Source organism: Leopardus geoffroyi, chromosome C3, assembly GCF_018350155.1.
Source record: "Leopardus geoffroyi isolate Oge1 chromosome C3, O.geoffroyi_Oge1_pat1.0, whole genome shotgun sequence".
Classification (NCBI taxonomy): domain Eukaryota; kingdom Metazoa; phylum Chordata; class Mammalia; order Carnivora; family Felidae; genus Leopardus; species Leopardus geoffroyi.
This window is the reverse complement of record NC_059338.1, coordinates 2,480,106-2,500,014: the sequence shown is the minus strand read 5'-3', so window position 1 is coordinate 2,500,014 and position 19,909 is coordinate 2,480,106. Positions and strand designations below refer to the sequence as shown.

At 62.6% G+C, this 19,909-nt stretch overlaps 1 protein-coding gene across 1 annotated transcript; it reads right to left on the bottom strand.

The window, feature by feature from the left end:
• Positions 1–205: 205 nt before the first annotated feature.
• NTRK1 (neurotrophic receptor tyrosine kinase 1) lies at positions 206–19,002 on the bottom strand. Its single transcript, XM_045454625.1, has 17 exons — positions 18,779–19,002; positions 14,661–14,735; positions 14,369–14,440; positions 12,912–12,980; positions 12,143–12,288; positions 11,767–11,909; positions 9,380–9,512; positions 7,455–7,781; positions 6,978–6,995; positions 6,759–6,814; positions 6,368–6,470; positions 5,707–5,853; positions 5,294–5,424; positions 4,998–5,170; positions 2,197–2,437; positions 1,765–1,923; positions 206–589 (listed from the first exon to the last, which is right to left on the bottom strand). The coding sequence occupies exons 1-17, from the start codon at positions 18,985–18,987 to the stop codon at positions 404–406; spliced, it is 2,388 nt and encodes a 795-aa protein (XP_045310581.1). The 5' UTR covers positions 18,988–19,002; the 3' UTR covers positions 206–403.
• Positions 19,003–19,909: the final 907 nt, after the last annotated feature.

Below are 19,909 nucleotides of genomic sequence, written 5' to 3'. Positions count from 1 at the left end.
GGAAAGCCTGCCCTGAGGCTGCCTCTCCACCAGGTGAACACAACGGTCACAAGACTAGGAGGCTGCCACAGCTGGAGGTGACAGCCGCATGGACTAGGGCCACCGCGGAGGGCAAACTAGAGAGGGGAGGCTCATCCCCTGCCTGAGTCTCGATACCCCTCTCCCGGAGTGACGTCATCCCAAGAACTGGCGAGAGACACGCGGCCAAGGGGTAATAAATATAATTGCCATGACGGAACCTGCCCAGAGAAGCAGGGACATCCTGTGCTCCCAGGCCCCACTTGTCCCCTCCGGCATGCTGAGGGTGAGTTAGATGCTGAGATCACCCCGGGGGCTGCTGGGAACTGCAGGGGTGACTGATGGCAGGCCCCGGATTCCGGCTGCCCGGCCCCTAGGTGGCCCCCTAGCCCAGGACGTCCAAGTAGACAGGAGGCGCCTGGGCCAGGGCCTGCAGCCGGGCGTGCACCTCCTTGATGCTGTGGCGTTGCTGTGGCTCCCGCTGCCAGCAGCCCCGCATGATGGCATAGACCTCCGGTGGGCAGGCCCGGGGCCGCTCCAGCTCGCGCCCCTGTGTGATGCACTCGATCGCCTGGGGACACCGGGGCGGGGGGGGGAGAGAGAAGAGGGCACGCGGTGCTGGAGCGCCACCCCCGGAGGCTCTCCCGACAGGCCACACACAGGCCTGGGCCTCTGGGCTACTAATCTTCTAAAAGGATGTGGCGAACCCCCGGGACGCTGAGCAGTGGGAAGGATTCAGGCTAGGTAGACTCTGGGGGTAGGAGCTTCCAGAAGGGCTGGAATCAGACCCTCAGAAGACCTGCCAGGTGACGTGAGGAAAGGGTTGCCAAATCCACCGGCCCAGTGCTGAGGGCTGAATGGGGGGGGGGGGGAAGGGCCCCCCACCTCTCAGCTCCAGGGGGCCAAAAGAAAAGAGAGCAGGATTGCAGGTAACGGCCTCGAAAAGGGTTTGCGATTTAAGGCACGGGGCGACCCACTCCCTTTTCTCTTCTGTAGGCGCCATTCTGTGGGGACCTAGCTCCTCCGAAAGTTTGAAACGGCAGCAGGAGAGATCAAAGTTAGACTCCAGGAAGGACTGTCAGAGCAGCGAAGGGATCCAGGGACGGAGAGATGGTGGGAGGGAGGGGGGCGAAGGGGCCTGGAGCCTCTCCCCCCCTTCTCCCCTCCCTCCCCATTAGAGGACTTGGGTTATGGGCAGCACTAATTCCATTCCTTCTCTCAGTGCTTGAGAAAATTAAAATCTATAACCCTCTCCCCCACCCCACCGGCCTCCAGGGAGCAGACTGCATTAGCAGGAGAAATGGAAACTGACAGCTGCGAGCCAAGGAGGGGGAGGGGGGGCTGCTCTGGGAGACAGAACACCTGGGGCCCCGCGGTGGCCGCGTCCGGCCGCGCGGGCAGACGGAGCGCCAGGCCGGTCCTTCCTGCAGTCTGACCTCCGGCCTTCCTGCTGTGGCCTCAGGCCCTCCGGTGCTGTGCTCCTCCTCCCGGGCCTCTCCCTTCCACCCTGACAATGCCTGCGAGGTCTGTAAAGTGCAGCTAGGGATGGGGGTCTGGGCTCCGTCTGTAAAGTGCTTTGGGGCTCCCCCAGGAGCCAGCTGGGCCTGGGCTAGGACGGTGAGTGGGAAGAATGCTGGGGGGGAGGGGCTGGGGGGAGGAGGCCCAGAGCTGCAGGGACGCTGGATGGGGGCAGAAGGGGACAGGAGGGGCAGGGCTGGGGGGGGGGGGGTGGCGGGCGGGGCTGACCTCCGTGTTGGAGAGCTGGTACCAGGGCTGTTTGCCGTAGGTGAAGATCTCCCAGAGTACCACGCCGAAGCTCCACACGTCGCTCTCGGTGGTGAACTTGCGGTAGAGGATGCTCTCGGGGGGCATCCAGCGGATGGGGAGCATGGTGCGGCCCCCCACCTGCGGGCGGCACCTTGTCACTGCCGGGGGCGGGGGGGGACCCACCGCTCCCGCACATCCCGCTCCCGCCCGTGGAAGCGGCTCTGGGCCCGCGCTAAGAGCGAGGAACCCACAGTATCTCTTCCGTCTGTCCAGGAGAGCAGAGAGCCGAGGAGGGGGGGTTCAAGTCCCGAGCCGGCAGCCTGGGCCCCCACACCACCCTCCTGGGGTCGAGGGGCCCCCCAGGGGGGTCTGCAGTGCCGGTGCAGCCTGGCTGGGACCAAAGATCCTTACTCGGTAATAGTCGGTGCTGTAGATGTCCCTGCTCATGCCGAAGTCGCCGATCTTGACCACTAGTCCCTGACCCACCAGACAGTTGCGCGTGGCCAGGTCCCGATGCACGAAGTGCAGACCCGCCAGGTACACCATCCCGGCAGCGACCTGGCTGGCCACGGCCAGCAGCTGGGACAGGCCCAGGGGGCCCGGAGCCACGTCCTCCCTGCCAGCCAGCAACTTGGCGTCGGGCCCGTGGGACCTGCCAGAGAGTGAGGGAGAGGGGCGGGCTGGGGGGGAGAGGGCCCCCAGGAGGTGGAGGCTGGGGAGCCTGGGGAGCTGGGGTGGAAGCGGGGAGGGGACTCAGGAGAACGGAGGGAGGGAAGAACAGGGAGGCGGGTGTCTGGAGGGGCTGGGATGGGCCCGCCAGGTGTGCCCACCTCCAGAGCCCTCACCACTGCCCACACTTCCCACATTCGTGCCCCGCCCCCAGGCAGCCCCCTTGAACTCTGAGCCCAGCATCCACCTGCCCGCTGGCCCCTGCATCTCTCGCTCACGGGCACCTCCCACTCAGTCCTGTAGATGCTTAGCATCTTCGGCCAAGTCTGCGCCTTCCTCCGTGAAGGGAACCTCCCTCCCCGGCCTCCGAGCCTGAAACCTGGGGGACCTCCTGCCTCTCTCACCTTCGCCCTCAACATCCAGCCTCCTGTGGGGTCCTCCTTCCTTCCCGAGGTTTCCAGGACGCCCTCCACCTCCCACACGGCCACCACCAGGCCAGACCAGTCCAGACCACTCAGCCCCATCCCCCAGATACGCCTTGTGTGACCCCTGCCTGAGCCCAGGGCTTTGTCAGCACTGCCCCTTCCTACTGGCCAACTTTCTCCTGGTCCACTTATTTCTTCGTTTCTTCCAAAGCCTGTTAAACACCTCCAGTGTGCCAAGCACCAGAGCTCAGGTGGAGAGTAGGGTACAGATAAAGGGGTCACCGCAGTGCAGTATGGGGGGCACCTGATGGGCACTCGGGCCGGAGATGGAAGAAGTCAGGGAAGACTTCCTGGAGGAAGAGACATTTAAAGTGAGACTCGAACCCTGAGGAACAGAGGTGACTAAGCCATTCAAAAGGGTCAGAGACAGAGGTGAAGTGGCTGGGAGGGAGACCCGAAGTGCCAGGCAGAGGGAGCTGTAAGTGCAAAGGCCCTGAGGTGAGAAGGAACAGATGGCCCTCCTAGGGAATGTCTTCCAAACTTATCAGAAGCTTTCATGGTCCCCTCCTTTGGTTCTCTGTGTTCCATGCAGCCATGAGAGCCGCTTCTCCCACAGCCTGGGCCCCAGATAGCAGCATCACCAGCACTCAGCACTGAGCCCACACCGGGGCGGTGGGCAAGGGGAAGGCCTGCTGTGGACTCCAGTTCTGCTGAGCCCATCCACCCCACACTCAACATCGGGCCCTCCCTCCTGCTCCCCAGCCTCCACTGCGTCCTCCTCCTGAAGGGAATTAAGCTTAGACCCTGAGGTCTCTCAACTGAATTCTGTACACCTCACTCCCAAGGGGGCGTCTGGAGACCAAATCACGACCTTTAACTGGACAGCCACAAAATGCTTTCTTATCCACAACCACAGTCCCTCCCCCTCCCCCCCGCTCTTGTCCCGCTTAGTGGCAGGGAAACTGAGGTCAGAGAAGAAAGCTACCAGGTCACAGCTGATCCTGTGACCTCCCCCTTCCTCTCTCACACCTGACAGTGTCCTGTCCTGCGAAAGGGGGAATCTCATGCAAGAAGGACTCAGCAGAGGGAACATGTGACCATCACAGTCAGGGCTTGAGACACGGCTCTACCTAGGGTCACACTCTCCCCTGGGCCGCTGGCCACCTTCGTGCCCTGGGGCAAGTCACTTAAGCCTCATCTGTGAAATGGGCACCTTTCCTGAAGTTATTAAAATTGTCGGCACACGTCAGTAAACGCATCGGAGTTGTTCTGCCCAAAGCAAAAGAAGGGAATTTCTAGTCACTTCCTCCAAGTGTAAATTGCCACATGCTCTCGGAGAGCATGAAGAATAAAAGTCTACTTCTGTTATTACACAGATGTGTACAAACACACGCAGCCCTAGTGAAAGTGACTTAGTCACTTAGTGAAAGTGACTCGCTTAGAAAGTGAGCATAGATCATGGAGCCTGGAGCTCAGCAAGCGCCCGACAAGCGTTCGTTACTGTTGCTGTAACTCTCGAAACCCCACCTCCTGGGGGCCCGGCTTCTGTGCGCCACTGCGCCACGGGCCACTGCGCCACGGGCCACTCCACCACGGGCCACTCCACCACGGGCCACTCCGCCTCGGGCCACTCCGCCACGGGCCACTCCGCCACGGGCCACTCCGCCTCGGGCCACTCCGCCACGGGCCACTCCACCACGGGCCACTCCGCCTCGGGCCACTCCACCACGGGCCACTCCGCCTCGGGCCACTCCGCCTCGGGCCACTCCGCCACGGGCCACTCCGCCTCGGGCCACTCCCCCATCGGCCACTCCGCCTCGGGCCACTCTGCCGCTCACGAATGCATACCACTCTCTGCAAAGCCACCTCCCCTGAGGTACAGCTCCCGACTCCTGCTAGGGCCACCTTCCCAACTGCCACCACCCTGTCCTCTGCGCACGCTGCCTCCGGCGATCACACATCTGCCCTAGAGCTCCCCGGGGACGACAGCCGCGCCTTCCCGCTACTTCTTGGCGCCGCCTCTCGACTCAGGGGTGCACGCGCGGTAGGGAAGGGATGAGGGGCTCAGGGCCAGGGGCCAGCGCGGGGGGCGGGGGGGCAGGGGGCGGGCACTCGTACCGGAGGAAGCGGTTGAGGTCGCCGTGGCGCATGTACTCAAAGACCATGAGCAGCGGGCGGCCCTCGGTGCAGACCCCAAAGAAGCGCACGATGTGCTGGTGCTGGAGCACGGTGAGCAGCTGGGCCTCCCGCTGGAAGTCCTGCCTGGCGCTCTCGGACACCTCCTTCAGCGCCTGGACGGCGGGGCGGCACTGAGTGCAGCACCGCCCCCCCCCCCCCAGCCCCAGCTCACGTCAGGGAACGCTGGTGCTCCGGGAGGTGGCCCGGCCAGCGGTGCGTCACCCACGGGGTCTCACCTTGACGGCCACCAGCATCTTGTCCTGCTCCGGCAGCAGGTTGTAGCATTCGGCCAGGAAGACCTTCCCGAAGGCGCCCTCGCCCAGCTCCCACTTGAGCACGATGTCCCTGCGCTTGATGTGGTGAACACCTGCGGAGAAGCTCGAGGGATCACGCACAGGAGCCCCAGCCTCTGAGAGCAGGGGCGAAGTGCCAGCCAAGGGGGTGGCTGGGGGCTGCCATGAGTCTCCACGTGCCGTGGTGTGGACGGGGGTGGGGCAGATGGGGGGGGAAGGCCCGTTCGGGCCTGGGGTGGGCAAAGGAGACACTACCGGGGCTTACACACACACACACACACACACACACACACACACACACACACGTGCACACACACCCAGGTCCCCCCCACCCTTGACCCAGGATAGCCGCTCACAGGCATCACTGAAGTATTGTGGGTTCTCAATGATGTGGCCTTGGAGCCCAGAGCCTTTGCCCTCAGTGGGGGACAAGGAGCTGCCACCTAATGTCATGAAATGCAGGGACATGGCCAGTCCGTCCTCTGGAGCCAGCACAGCTGTGCCTGGGGAAGAGACATAGCCATGTGGAGGGGTCACAGCCCAGGTGCCCGCCCTGGCCCCTGGCAGGTGCAGGACACCAGGCAACCCCACCTCCCCACTTGCAGGGGAGGACTGGAGGAGCGGAGGAGCAAGTCGGCCGGCAGGGGAAGGTGGGGGGGTGGGGGAGCACCGCAGCCTCTCTCCGTCTGGCTCCTGTCCAACCCCAGGCCCTGTGGGCCACCAGAGAACTCCCCCGCCACCCCCCTACACAGCTCAGACCTCCCAGACCCACTTAGTGTTTGACTACAGTCCAGCCACCAATTAGCAGCTGCTGCCTCTGACACTGCCCCAGCCCCGGCCCCGACACGCTCACTCACACTCACTCACACCCACGAGCCCTGCAGCCAGGCGCCCAAACACCCCGACACACCCCCGAGCACTCCACCTGCCCGCGGGCCCCCCACACAGAGGACAGAGCCCGCAGGACAGACTGATGGACAGACTGACGGACAGCCCCGCTATGGCACCCCCACTCACGGTTGATCCCAAACTTGTTCCTCCGTCCACATTTGTTGAGCACAAGGAAGAAGGCAGAGAGGAGGAGGCAGGCAAAGACAGCCAGGCCCACGGCCACTGAGACCTGGGGGGCGGGGGGGGGGCAGACCCAGAATTCCTCCTATGGCCTCGGAGCTCCCCCAAAGCTCCCCCAAAGCACATGGCTTCTCCGGCCTGCGCAGGGGCCCAGAGTCAGGCCCCCAGACCTGCCCCCTACTCCCTGGCGCCCCAGGCCGTGGCTGTGAGGGTGGCTGAGGGAGCTCAGGCCACACGGTAGCGGTCCCCACGCTGTGACCAGAAAGGACACACAGACAAGCCGCTAGCCCAGACTCCGGACCCCAAGTCCTCGGCAAGCTTCCCGCCCCACACTCACCCCAAAAGGGGTTTCGTCCTTTTTCTCCACTGGGTCTCCGGATGTGCTGTTCGAGTCTGTGGGGACACAGGGAAGAGTGGGCCTTGGCACACTCAGTGCCTCCTGCAGCAATGCCCCCACCCCCGCCGACCCCTGGGGGGGGTCAGGTCAGCCGTGCCCCCCCACCCCAGCCTCGCCTTCAGACCAGATGGAACCCGCTCTCCGGCCTGAGCTACTCACCCACCGGGGAGAAGGAGACTGCCGTGGGAGGAGGAGAGAAAGCCGTCAGATGCCGGGGCGGAGAGTGGAGAGTCACCCCCCCCACCCCTTACCCCAGACTCATCCCTTCCCAGGGCGGGGTGGGACTGGGAGGTGACGCTGCTGGACCTTGCTGAGAACAGGCACGTGGCCCCTTCCAGCCGAGCCACGGATGCCCTGGGGCAGGGCCCTCTCTCCTGCCAGCCCAAGCGAGTGGACTAGCCCGGGGGGGTGCGGGGCTCCTGGGCTGGGAGGGGGGCGGGGCAAGGAGGCCAGCACCGAGCCTGTCACCACAACCTCAGGCCCCTTTCTGTCCAGGCCCCGGCACCCCAACTTCTGGGGTCGGGATCACAGCAGCGCGTGCGCGGGGCCTCCCCCCGCCCCCTCGACACCCGCACCCGCACCCAGGGGGAGCCCGCGGGGGTAGAGGGGGGGCGGGGCTCAGGGTGGCCCTCGCACCGGGGATGGGGTCCTCGGGGTTGAACTCGAACGGGTTGTCCATGAAGGCCGCCAGCACGGAGGCGGCGGCCCTGCCAGAGGGGTTGGCGGCCAGCAGCGTGTAGTTGCCGTTGTTGACGTGCGTGGGCTGGTTGAGGCGCAGGCAGCCGTGCCGCACGGTCTCGTTGGCCGCCGGCTCCAGGAACTCCGTGAAGATGAAGCTCGTCTCGTTGAGCACCGAGCCGTTGAAGAGCCAGCGCAGGGAGGGCGCCGGCTGCCCGTCCACCGAGAAGGGGATGCACCAGTGGTGCAGCTCTACGGCGGCATGCAGCTGCACACTGGCCGGGACTGCGGGCCACAGACAGGGGCGCGGCGAGGTCAGCCGCCGGGGAGCCCAGCGTGGCCCCGCCAGGTCAGGAGGGGGAGGGGGGAGAGCGGGCAGAGCCAGAAATCAGGTGGCGGGCCTCAGGGAAACGGGTGAGCAGCCCCTAACGAATTCCCCGGGAGGGACATTGTGGAGAAGGGCGACCGTAAATCGTCAACCAACCAGGCAGCAGGTGCACAAAATGCAGAGGCTTAAAGCACTTAAGTGGTGGCCGTGAGTAAGCGACGGCCCCGGAGAAGCGGGGTGCCCGGCTGCGGAAACTAAGCAGGCCGTGCCTCTCGGACAAGAGATCCGGAAAAATTAAGTGCAGTCAAGCTTAAGAAGACCGGGAGAGGGCCTAGACATCAAACAAGCAAAACGTATCTAGTTAAAAAGCTTTCTGAAAACAGATACGGGTTTGAAAGAGACCCGACCTAAAAAAAGCAGACACATACATGTCAGGCAGCGGGATCCCCCTCGGCAGGGAGTGAAGCAGCCAAAGCCACTCCCACCGACACGGACGAGCCCGAAAACGTGCCGCTGAGCAAAAGAACGCACAGTAATACTGGCGGTGTGATTCCACGCGTGCGACGCACAGGGACAGGTAAGACGAAGCCACCTTGACGGGGCTGCGGGACGGGTGTCAAATTGTTTTTAAAAGCAAGGAAAAGAGGGTCACGAAAGTCCAGATGGGGCGGAGAAAAAGGATGGCGAGAGGAAGGGAGTGTCTTCGGAAGAGCTGAAGAGTAATCAGTGTTTAAAGTGTCTGAGTTTGGGGCGCCCGGGGGGGCTCAGTCGGTTAAGCATCCGACTCTTGGTTCCGGCTCAGGTCACGATCTCACGGTTTGGGGGCGCGAGACCCAGCCTCGGGCTCTGCGCTGACAGTGGGGAGCCTGCTTGGGATTCTCTCTCTCCCCCTCTCTCTGCCCCTCCCCTGCTCCCTCTCTCTCTCTCTCTCTCAAGAATAAATAAATAAAAACTTAGATGGAAACCAATTTGACAGTAAATTTCAAATATTGAAAAAAATAGTGTTAAGAGCTAACAAAATAAATAAATAAAAACTCAGAAACAATTTTAAATAAAAAGAAAATAAAGTGTCTAGGTTGTATGTACAAACCTAGATCATAGATCACAACTAAAGAACTGTGTAACACACCGGGTTTAAAGTGATTTGTTGGCAGACCTAGGGGAATTAGGCAGCGAGCCTACAGAAGAAGCCGGGAGGGGAATTTCTTGTCTTAAGACTAGGATGTACGACAAGAGTACTACGAAGGCTACGAAGGGTCAGGCGGTGAAGCGATCCAGCAGGGAGCAGTGAGAACAGCCGGGCGGCGGGCACCAAGGGCCTCAGGTAGCAAGACTTGGGCAGGGGGCCAAAGAGAAATCCATCACCATCCCTCCGGCCTTGACAAGCCCCCAGGACTTCCCCCACAGGATCAGGTTTTCATGGGAATCTGGAAACAGCTGGGCAGGAGCAGCTGTGGAGACACATATCCCGGCCCATCCTCCAGCCCCCCACCCCCACAGCCTCTTTTCAGGGAAGGAGGGGACATGGGGGTGGGGGGCCGTCATTGGGACTCACAGGACACGTTGACCTGCATGGAGACTTCAGCCCGGCCCACGTCATTCTCCGCCCAGCATGTCACATTCTTCCTGTTGAGGTCACTGGTGACATTGGCCAGGGTCAGCCCCAGGGATGGCAGAGCCCCAGATTGCTGGGTCAGGGAAGAGAGGGGGAAATCAGGAAAAGTGTCAGCAGGCTTGGGTCTGGAGGCAGGGGGCCGGAGCTGAGGTCTTTGGGGGAGCCCCTGGGGCTCCAGATGGAAAAGGAAGAAGGCGTAGGGGGAGGAAAGAGGTGCAGGAGAGAATATAGCAGAGAATGGCCCCCCTCCTTTAGAGCTCGTTGGCAGACTATGTCCTGGATCGTGTATTTAATGGTCCGAAACATCTAGAACATGACCAGTAACCTCAAAATAGGCACAGGATACCCTGAACCAAAACCACCGTCCGAGCAGCTGAATAGATGTCAAGAATCCCAAGCGCCAAACAGACACAACTCACTGGACGAGCCAGCTGGGGTCTCGCCACCCTGCTGGTTCTTGTTTTACACACAGTTCTAATGGTCTCAGCCCAAGGAAGGCCAGAAACGCAGAGGCGGCTTGGATGGCAGGGCGGCAGGTGGGAGGGACAGCGGCAGCATGACCCCACCCACTTTGGCAGATAAACACAGAGAGTGAAGTTACAGGCAAAGCGACTTGATTCTGAATCATCATCGAAAGATGGAATCAGCTTCAGATTCTCTTCCTAAGAAACTGCGGCTACGTGCCAGTTCCCCGACCTTAGGACAATTCTTAATCTTGCTGAACCGTGGTTTTCTTGTTTTGTAAGCTAGGGAGGTAGACAAAATGATCTTCTGACGTTCTAGAAAGCTATTTTCATAAAATGATGAAAATACACGAAACAGCGGATGACCCTCACTTATCTGGAAATTTCCTAAATGTGGGATCCTTTGAATAAGTGTGGGAGGAGGTGAGCCTTCCCCGGGTTTCCACTGGAGTATTAGCTCCAAGACTCCAGAAGAGCCCTCCAGTCTCTTGTGCAAGCTCTGGGTTCCAGGCTCCTCCAGGGGAAGCCCTGCCCTGCCCTGCCCTGCCCCCAGCTTCTCTTTGCTGTCCCATCTCCCCCAGATCACTCTGGGCATAGGGCATCCCACTAACGCAGAGCTGCTCTGCCATCCCCCAGTGTCCTGAGGGTGACCAGCATCCCCCTGCCCTCTATTTAACCCAGTTGGGTGTGGCTTTTCTATAGGAAGTTTCTAGAAAACAGAAGCGGTCGCAAACATGTAAGTCTCCCAAAGAGAAAAAGCAAAACCCTGGAATTTCCCAAAGCAGTTGACCAGAGGTCTCTCCACAGATGGTCACGGCCAACCTCCTGCCTCTACCTGGTTCCCTTCCACCGCTCACTCTCGGGGGCTGTGCTCTCTGGGAGGGAAGGAGCCACACACTGGCTACTGGTCCCCCCACCGTGCCTGGATCCCCTGCTCTGGTGGTTCCGCCTTCAGTATTGTTCCAGGGGCCTCCAGAAATTCTGGGGGATGGCTTCCTCCCAAAGCGAGGGCGTCCGCACTAAACACGCTGGTCTGGCTCCTCCAAGGGCCTGGACCCTGCGTGTCTCCTTGTGGGGCCAAAGTTTTGGGTGGGCGCAGCCTATTGTCCACCCCTGCTGATCTTGTCAACAAGGCCTGAGTCTGCTGCGGCTACACTGCCATCATCAGCCTGACGACAAAGGGCAAGGCGTGGGAAGATGCCCAAAGACACATCTGCAGGACAGAGATAGCAGCCAGAGTGTCCAGAGGCAGGCGGGACATCAAAGGTCATCGTGTCCACCTCCGCAGTAGACAGATACGGAGACCAAAGTGCAGGCAGATTTAGGCATTTTTCCAAAAGTCAGTCCAAAAACTCATTAGTGACAAAGCTGGACCCAGACCTGGGCCTTCTTCCCTAATACGGTCGTCACACGCCCAAGAAGATGCTGCTTCCAGAATCTCCAGAAAAAGACGGGAAGGATCCTGAGGACTCCCCTGGGTGCCAGGACCACAAATACTGTGGCTCTCTCCCTCGTCTCGTTTCCTTCTCCAGAAAGCAGGTGGACGGCAGGGATAGTCTGTGGGTTCAGGGACCTTCTCTTTTGCGGCCAGAGAGGGGCCTAAGTCCTGGCGGCCCCAGCAGAGCCTGGGGTCCCTGCTGGGCCAGTGCCCACCCTGAGGGTACGTGTGCACCTGCCCCGCAGAACGAGCCTCAGCCCCGTGGAGTTAAGCCATATCTGTCCATCCCTCACGCTCTACTCTGTTCTTCCTCACTGTCTCTCCTTTCCTGTCTTTGGCCCCGTGTCCTGTCCAAGCCTCTCCTGGGACGAGGGGAAGAGGAGGACCAGGGACGGGGGGTGGGGGTGGGATACAGCGCTCCTCACCGTCACCGTGGCCGACTCCTCCAGCTCCGTGAGGATCCAGCCAGCTTGCTCCAGGCCCCGCCCCTCCACCTGGCATTGTAGCAACACATCGTCGCCCACGTTCACGGAGGCATTGGGCGTCTGGACCTTCAGCACGGGCACGCCTGGCAGCCCGGGACGGCCAAGGGATGTCAGAGCAGGGAGTGGCCTTGGGGCCCTCCCTGGCGCCATGCCTCCTCCCCCACCCTCCTCGGCGACCCTGAGCCCTTATTGGCAATGCCTCCCAACTTCCAGTCCCCCCGGCTTTTGCCAGTGCCCGCTCCCCAGTCCCCTCTCAGTGCCCGCTCCCCGGGCATGCGGCTCCTTCCCAGCCCCTGACACCACCTCCAGCACCTACCGCAGCTGGCATTGGACAAGAGGGCCAGGGGCCCCTGCCCGGGACACTGCAGCCTCTGTGCACGAACTCCGCCCAGGCCCTCCTCCTCCCAGCGCAGCAGCCAGTGCAGGGCACAAGAACAGCGCAGAGGGTTCCCTGACAGGACCCTGTAGGTACAGGGACACCAAGAGAGAGTCAGGGCAGGGCAGGTGTCAGCCGGGGGAGCCACAGAGAAGGAGGTGTCACAGTAAGAGGGAGTGCAGTCAGAGCGCAGGGGCGGGAACGTCCACAGGGAAAGGAGTGGGGACAGAGGAGAGGCTCCTCCTCCTGGGGACCCAGGAACAAGACATCGTCACAAGAAATCGAATCCGGAAAGTCAAGGAGCCGGCTGTGGGCTCCACGCAATTGCCCTGGCCCAGCGGGCTCCCTGGGATGACAGGCCGGGTGAGGCCTGGGCGCTGGGGTGACCCACAGGCCCCAGGTGCCGACCACACACAGACCTCTGCTGCCCAGCCAGCCCGCGTGCACAGGATGCCGGCAGCGTGGGCAGATGCACGCGCGGCCCCCAGCCTCCAGTGGGCCCGCGGCCTCTTGGATGGGGGTCACGGTCACGTGCCGAGTCCCTGTCTCGAGTCTCAGCTGGCTGCCGAACACGCAGTCCCCAAAGAGCGTGCCCCACAGCTCCACACACACCCAGTGACACACCTCCACACAGGGATACGAGTGCCCACGCACACGCGCACACACATGCACACATACCGATCCGGCCCCCTGGAAGCCCCACACTCACAGCTCCTGCAGCGACAGGCCCTGGACGGTTTTCCAGGAGAGAGACTCCAAAGCGTTAAAGGAGAGATTCCTGTGGGAGGTGAGATACAGACAGTGGCCTTGAGCCCCAACTGGCCTGCTCTGGCCTGGGCGGGGGGAGGGCGGGGGGGGGGGGGAGCCCCGGGAGCCACAGGAAGCTGCTGTCCGGCCACCCCTCCTGGGGCAACAACTACAATCATCCAAGGGGCACCGGGTCGGGACAGGTTAGGCTCTTTGAGTCCTCCTCTCCTCCCTGGGACAGCAAGGGTTAACCCCACTTAACCCCCTCCCTAGACCCCAGGGAGGGGGTCCCAGGGAACAGCCGCTCCCCTCTCCCCCACCCTGGCCCCAGCTGGCCAAGTGCCGAGGCCCCAGCTGGGGGAAGGGGCTCCATCTGTGCTCCCCTACCCACGAGCCCGGGACAGGCCACAGGAGGAGGGGGATGGGGACCAGGGTCTCAGACTCCTTCCTCAGCTCCCCCCACCCCTCCCTTCCTCTCCTCAGGGCCCCTGGCCCCGGGCCCCTAGCTGGAGACAGAGAGAAGCGAGCCCTGAGGGGTACCAGCTCCTGGCCACACCGTGAGCCAGGTTAGGAGCCCCGGCCGGTGCCTTACACCAGGCTTCGTCCACAGGGCCTGCCCTGGGGCCCCCGGGTAGCTGTTTGTTGAGCGGCCGACCCTTGGTTTCAGCTCAGGTCACGGTCCCACAGTTCACGGGATGGAGCCCTGTGTCGGCTCTGCACTGACTGCACGGGGCCTGCTTAGGATCCTCTCTCTCTCTCTCTCTCTCTCTGCCCTTCCCCCCCTCGTGCTTTCTCTCTCTCTCAAAAGAAATAAATTGGGGACAACACGACCTCTCACCACTGACATCACATATTGTGAGGTGTCACTGGGCACTCATCTTTAACTGAAGCCCCCAGTGTGTAGTCCGGGATGGAACATCACTTTTGCGTGTGTGACAGAGAGGGGTGGGGGAGGGGCAGAGGGAGAGGGAGACCAAGGATCCAAAGCAGGCTCCGCGCCCACAGCAGAGACCCTGATTCGGGGCTCGGATTCACGAACCGTGAGATCATGGCCTGAGCCAAAGCCAGACACCCCCCCCCCCGCCCCCCGCTTCCAGGCTACCCCAGGGGCTCCCGCCGCCCGCTTGCTCCCTCGCACTGGTGTGGATCTGAACTCCGGGAAGAAAAACGGGGCAGGCACCTATGAGACGGACGCATCCTGTGGCAGGCAGCGCGGGGGAGAGACCGCGAGGACCTTGGAGCCCACGGGGTGGGAGCTGGGGGCTCCCGCCTCCCTGGAGCAGGTGAGGACGAGCCCCAGGAGAACGGGGGAGACACTGGCCCGACCAGCTAGGGGCTTTGTTCAGAATGGGGGGTGGGGGGCACGAGCCCAGCAGCCGCCCAAGTCTGGGGGCCCTCTGCCCCGCCCGGGCCACTCACAGGCGACTGAGCCGAGGAGTAAAATGGAAGACATCTGGTGCCACGGAACGGAGCCCGCTCTTCACGATGGTGCTGGGGGCGGGGACAGCAGGATCAGCCCCCCGGGCCTCAGCTACCCACACCAGACCCCAGTGCCCAGCACCGCACCCCCCAAACCCTCACAGCCTCCCCGGCTACCCTGGCCCCACTGACCCTTGGGCTTTCTGATCTCCTCCTGGAGTCTCCGAATCCCCGGCCTTTGCTGAGCCCCGTGCCCACACCCGCCCCCGCGCCCACACCCGCAGCCCCTCACAGGCCTCTCAGCTCCCCCAGGCCCCTCAGGTCACTGGGCTCCAGACGCCGCAGCCGCTCTTGGTTCTCGATGTAGCTGTGGGGAGAGGGGGCAGGAGTCACAGGGGTTCGGCTCTCCAAGTCCCGTATGCAGCCACCGCCTCCCCCACAGTCACACGTGCAGGTGCACACACACTCTTATGAACACTTGCACACATATGCACTCGGGCACACGCAGACCTGCTGCACGCACATACGCGCACAGGTACATGCATACACGTGTACGCAGAGACACCTCACACTCACTCACACACGTGCGTGCATTCTCTCACCTCTCATGCGTGCACACACAACCATGCACACACACGCAGGCATACACATGCCCACAGAGACACGCCTCCTCAACGCACGTCACGCACGCGCCTGTGACGTCAGCACGCCTACGCCCTCACAAGTGGACACGTGTGTGCACATATCTCTCACGTGCACAGATGTACTCACATTCCTAAACACGCAGAAGCCCAGTCTCAGCTTGGTGTTCTGCTTTTATGCACAGGGCCTGTCCCACACATGTCAGAAACGGGGGGTCCCGCACATGCTTAGAAATGGGGGGGTCCCACACATGCTCAAAAATGGGGGTCCCGTATGTGTCAGAAGTGGGGGGGTCCCACACATGCTCAGAAATGGGGGGTCCCGCACAGGCTCAGAAATGGGGGGTCCCGTATGTGTCAGAAATGGGGGTCCTGCACATGCTCAGAAATGGGGGTCCCACAATGCTCAAAAATGGGGGGTCCCACAAATGCTCAGATATGGGGGGGTCCCGCACGTGTCAGAAATGGGGATCCCGCACATGTCAGAAATGGGGGGTCGTGCACGTGTCAGAAGTGGGGGGTCCCACACATGGTCAGAAATGGGGGGTCCCACAAATGTTCAGATATGGGGGGTCCCGCAGTGTCAGAAATGGGGAGTCGTGCACGTGTCAGAAGTGGGGATCCTGCACATGTCAGAAATGGGGGGTCTCGCACATGCTCAGAAATGGGGGGGTCCCACACATGCTCAGAAATGGGGGGTCTCGCACATGCTCAGAAATGGGGGGGTCCCACACATGCTCAGAAATGGGGGGTCCTGCACAGGCTCAAAAATGGGGGGTCCCGTATGTGTCAGAAATGGGGGTCCTGCACATGCTCAGAAATGGGGGTCCCACAATGCTCAAAAATGGGGGGTCCCACAAATGCTCAGATATGGGGGGGTCCCGCACGTGTCAGAAATGGGGATCCCACACATGTCAGAAATGGGGGGTCCCACAAATGTTCAGATATGGGGGGTCCCACAGTGTCAGAAATGGGGGGTCGTGCACGTGTCAGAAGTGGGGATCCTGCACATGTCAGAAATGGGGGGTCTCGCACATGCTCAGAAATGGGGTGTCCCGCACATGCTCAAAAATGGGGGGTCCCGTATGTGTCAGAAATGGGGGGTCTCGCACATGCTTAGAAATGGGGGATCCCACAATTGCTCAGATATGGGGGGTCCCGCACGTGTCAGAAATGGGGATCCTGCACATGTCAGAAATGGGGGGTCGTGCACGTGTCAGAAGTGGGGGGTCCCTGCAGAAACACTTGCCTCTTGCTTCCACCAAGGGCCTGGGCTCACCACAGCCACTGCCCCCCCAGCACAGAGGAAGCCCTGTGGTCATGCACATATGTGTTCCCAAACACACATTCACCATCTGCGCTGACCCACATTGCAGCACACGCACGCTCACACACACACACACACACACACACACACACACACGCCCCACCCTCTCCTCCTCAAAGCCACAGCCCCTCCCTACTCAAGCAGCAATTCCTAACCACCCCCCCCCACACACACACACCTTTCAGCAGAGCAAGTGAGAGGCACAAGGCTGTTGGCCAGGGACCCCCTGAGCTCCTGCCTGCCCCAGCAGGGACCCAAAAAGGGGGAGAGGAGCAACGGGAGGATGGAGACGGGTGACAGGGGAAGAGGCACAGACTGGCTGGCTTACCTGGCAAGATAGTGGTGGGAAGGCTCAAGGAGGGGGGCAGAAAAACAAAGAGGGGAACAGAGACACCGAAAAGGAGAAAACAAACAGGAAGAGACTGGCAGAGAGAGACACAGGCAAGGAGAAAGACAGATAAGGACAGGCAGACAGACAGATAGATAAGGACAGAGCGCCAGAGAAAGCGAGATAGGGAGCCGGGACAGAAGGCCCTGCATGTGGGGTTGGGGGTTGCTGACGCCCTGGGCCCTGCCCAGCTTCTGGATCCTTCTGGACTCGGCATGCCAGGGAGTTCCTGAGAACTCAGCTGCCCTGGAGTGGCATGTCAGTGTGCTCCCCCCCCCGCCCCTCCCACATGCCAGGGGCCCCTGACTCACTGCCTGTTCTCAGAACTCCCCTCCTCTACCCTCTCACTTTCCCTCGCTTATAGGAACCAGGCCCAGCCAGCATAACGGACCCCCTCCCTAGCCGGGGCCCCAGCAGGACAGCCAGGTATCAGGCCCTCTGGCCCCTGAGGCCTAGGGGACAATTTCCAGTGACGGAAGAAGAGTAGGTCCCTGCTCACAGGGTTTACAGAGAGCTGTGGGGACCCAGGGAGGGGGGTGGCTGTGTGCAAGCTGTCAGGCACACTCAAAGCTGCCTCATTCGTTTGGATTCATAATCAATCTGTCTTTTGGAGTCCATTATCTCCTTGTTAGCTCTGCGGGCGAGGGAAGGGGGGAGGAGGGGGCATGCAGGCCGAGGCAGGGGGTCAGGCCGCTGCCCCACCCTGAGGGACATCCCCTCTCCCCACCCTGCACCTCCTAGTCCCCGGCCCAGCCCGGCCCCTACCCCCACCCCACCCCCAGGGCTGGCCCCACTTGGGGCCTGGCAGGGAACGGGGGCGAGAGGGGACATTCAGCAGCCTGGGCCCCGATGTGAAGGCACAGGGCACCGAGTGGACTGGACCAGCGGTGGCGGTGGCGGCCTGGATCCCGCGCCCCTCCCATCACGCAGAGACCTAGGCCCAGACCAAGACAAGGCCATCATCTCGTCTCCTCCTGGTCTCCCTAGGGCCATTAAAGAGAGAGACTGAGGACCTTCCCGTTAATTACCACAAGATACCGGAGTAACTCACTGCCAATTATCACAGGCTGCTCAAGTAACTTCCAGACAGTGACGGGTCCCGCCTCGGACGCCTTCCAACCCGTCGCTGCCTGAGGCCAGGGTTCCTCACCCGCCCTCTGAGCCCCAGGCCCCAGGAGGAGGGTTTTTCTAGCAGTTCCTCCCCTCTTCTAGAAGTCTTGCCGGCCCCACCAGTCCCGTGGGATATTCAAGTCCTTTCCAGCCATCACCATGTGATGCTTGGGGACCTCTAGGTATTTCTACAGAGTACCCCCATAGGTTCACCAGCTGCTAGGGAGTACTCCAGTATCTTGTAACCAAGTGCCGCAGGACATGAGAGTACTGCAGAATGCTGGAGCTTTCTGCCAGTCTGGGGCCCTGAAAGGAGGAGAGTGTCTCAACAAGAACCCTGGCTTTCTGACCCAGGTAGGGGGAGGAGGGTGGAAAGGGAGTCAGGACAGGGACAGAGAGGCCAGGGGTCTCCTTCTCCACCTCGGAATCAAGGGGTGGTGAGGCCACGGCAAGGCGGAAATGGGGAGAAGAGAGCTGGACCACCTCACCAAGCCACGCTCCTCACCACCTCCACGAGCTCAACCCCGCGCGTTGCCTGGTCATGACCCAGAACGGGGTGGGGGCTACTTTCCCCCTGGAAAGGGGACAAGGCGGTAAGGATTTGAAACTAGGGACTCCCGCAGCTAGCCACCCTCCCCCCACCCCCACCTCCAGGAGGCAGAGCTTGGGTTCCTGTCTGATCTCCAGAAGGCCGCTTCCACACGGCTGGGCTCCCCCAGACCCCGTGCAGGGACAGCCCCCTCACCCCACCTGCACTGAGCACCGCGGTGCTCCCTCCAGACGGTCGCCGCGGCGGGAGCCGCCGCCAGGTGCAGCCTCCCGCCGCGCCCGCCCCTCCCGGCCCGGCAGGCCCGCGGGGAGTCCGCGCCCTCGGGGCTACGGCTACACCCGTCCGCTCCCCACCACCCCCACCCCCCGCCCCGCCCCGCCGGCCGGACACTCACAGCTCCGTCAGGTTCTCAGCGCCCGGCAGGCGGCGGAGGCTCTCCAGGGCCCCAGCCCGGGTGCAGCGCAGCCCCGAGGGGCCGTGGGGGCAGCAGACGTCCGCGCAGGGTGCGGCGCCCGCGGAGGCCAGCATCAGCCAGGCCAGCAGGCTGCCCGGCCCCGCGGCCCGGCCGTGCCCGCCCCGCGGCCCGCGTCCGCCTCGCAGCATCGCGCCGCCGGCAGCCGTCCGTGCGCTCGCAGCCGCGGCCGCCGGGCCTCCCCCGACACGTGCGCCTGCCGCGTTAAAGACCCAGCCGCCGGGAAAGGGCGGGGCCCGCGGCCCGCCCCGCCCCGCCCTGCCCCCTCCGGCTCCACCCCCGCCCCTCGGCTCCTCGGCTCCTCAGCCCCGAGGCTGCCCCCACCCCTTTCGGGGGACCCGGCGCCCCCTTTTTTCCCCAGACCCCCGGCTCCAGAGAGAACTCCTTAGAGGTGTCTGCTGGGGTGGGGGGTGGGGGAGGCCTGGGAAGTTGATCCGTTATTTCTCCCAGCCTAAAGCAGCTGCCTTTAGGGGGAGGGGAGATGACAGGGCGAGGGCAAGGTTACCGTCGGGGTCATCCCAGCCAGCCCCCGGCCTCAGATCTCCTCACGATGCGCGCCCCTGAGGGAGTGTACGATGTCACTTGGGATAAAGAAGGTGAAACATTCCCTAAGGCCTAGGAAGAAAGGGGAAGGGAGCCCAAAAAGACCAAACGCAGGACCTGGGGAAAGAAAACAGGAGAGGGAGGGGGTCGCCCCAAAACGGCCGGAGCGCCCCAAGGAGCCGGGAGGCCCGCTTTCAGGAGAGACCACAGGGTGGCGCTAGAGGCGCGCGCGCAGAGTGCGCTCCGCGGGGCTGGGGGCGCGGTCTGCAGCCCCCCAGAGCTGCGCCGCAGGCCCCAGCGGCGGCCCCTGACCCCGGCCGGCCAGCGCCGGGCCCCAGGCCGGGTGGGGCCCCGCCGGGCTGGGCTGGCATCGATCGCCGCCCTGACAAGAGCATCGATTTCTGCGCGGAGAAATTAATAGATCTTCTCTTAGCTCCTCGGACCCGGGAGCCGCCCGCGGGTGGAGCTGGGGACCCTTCGGTCCTAGGAGGTCGCGCACCCGGAAAGCCC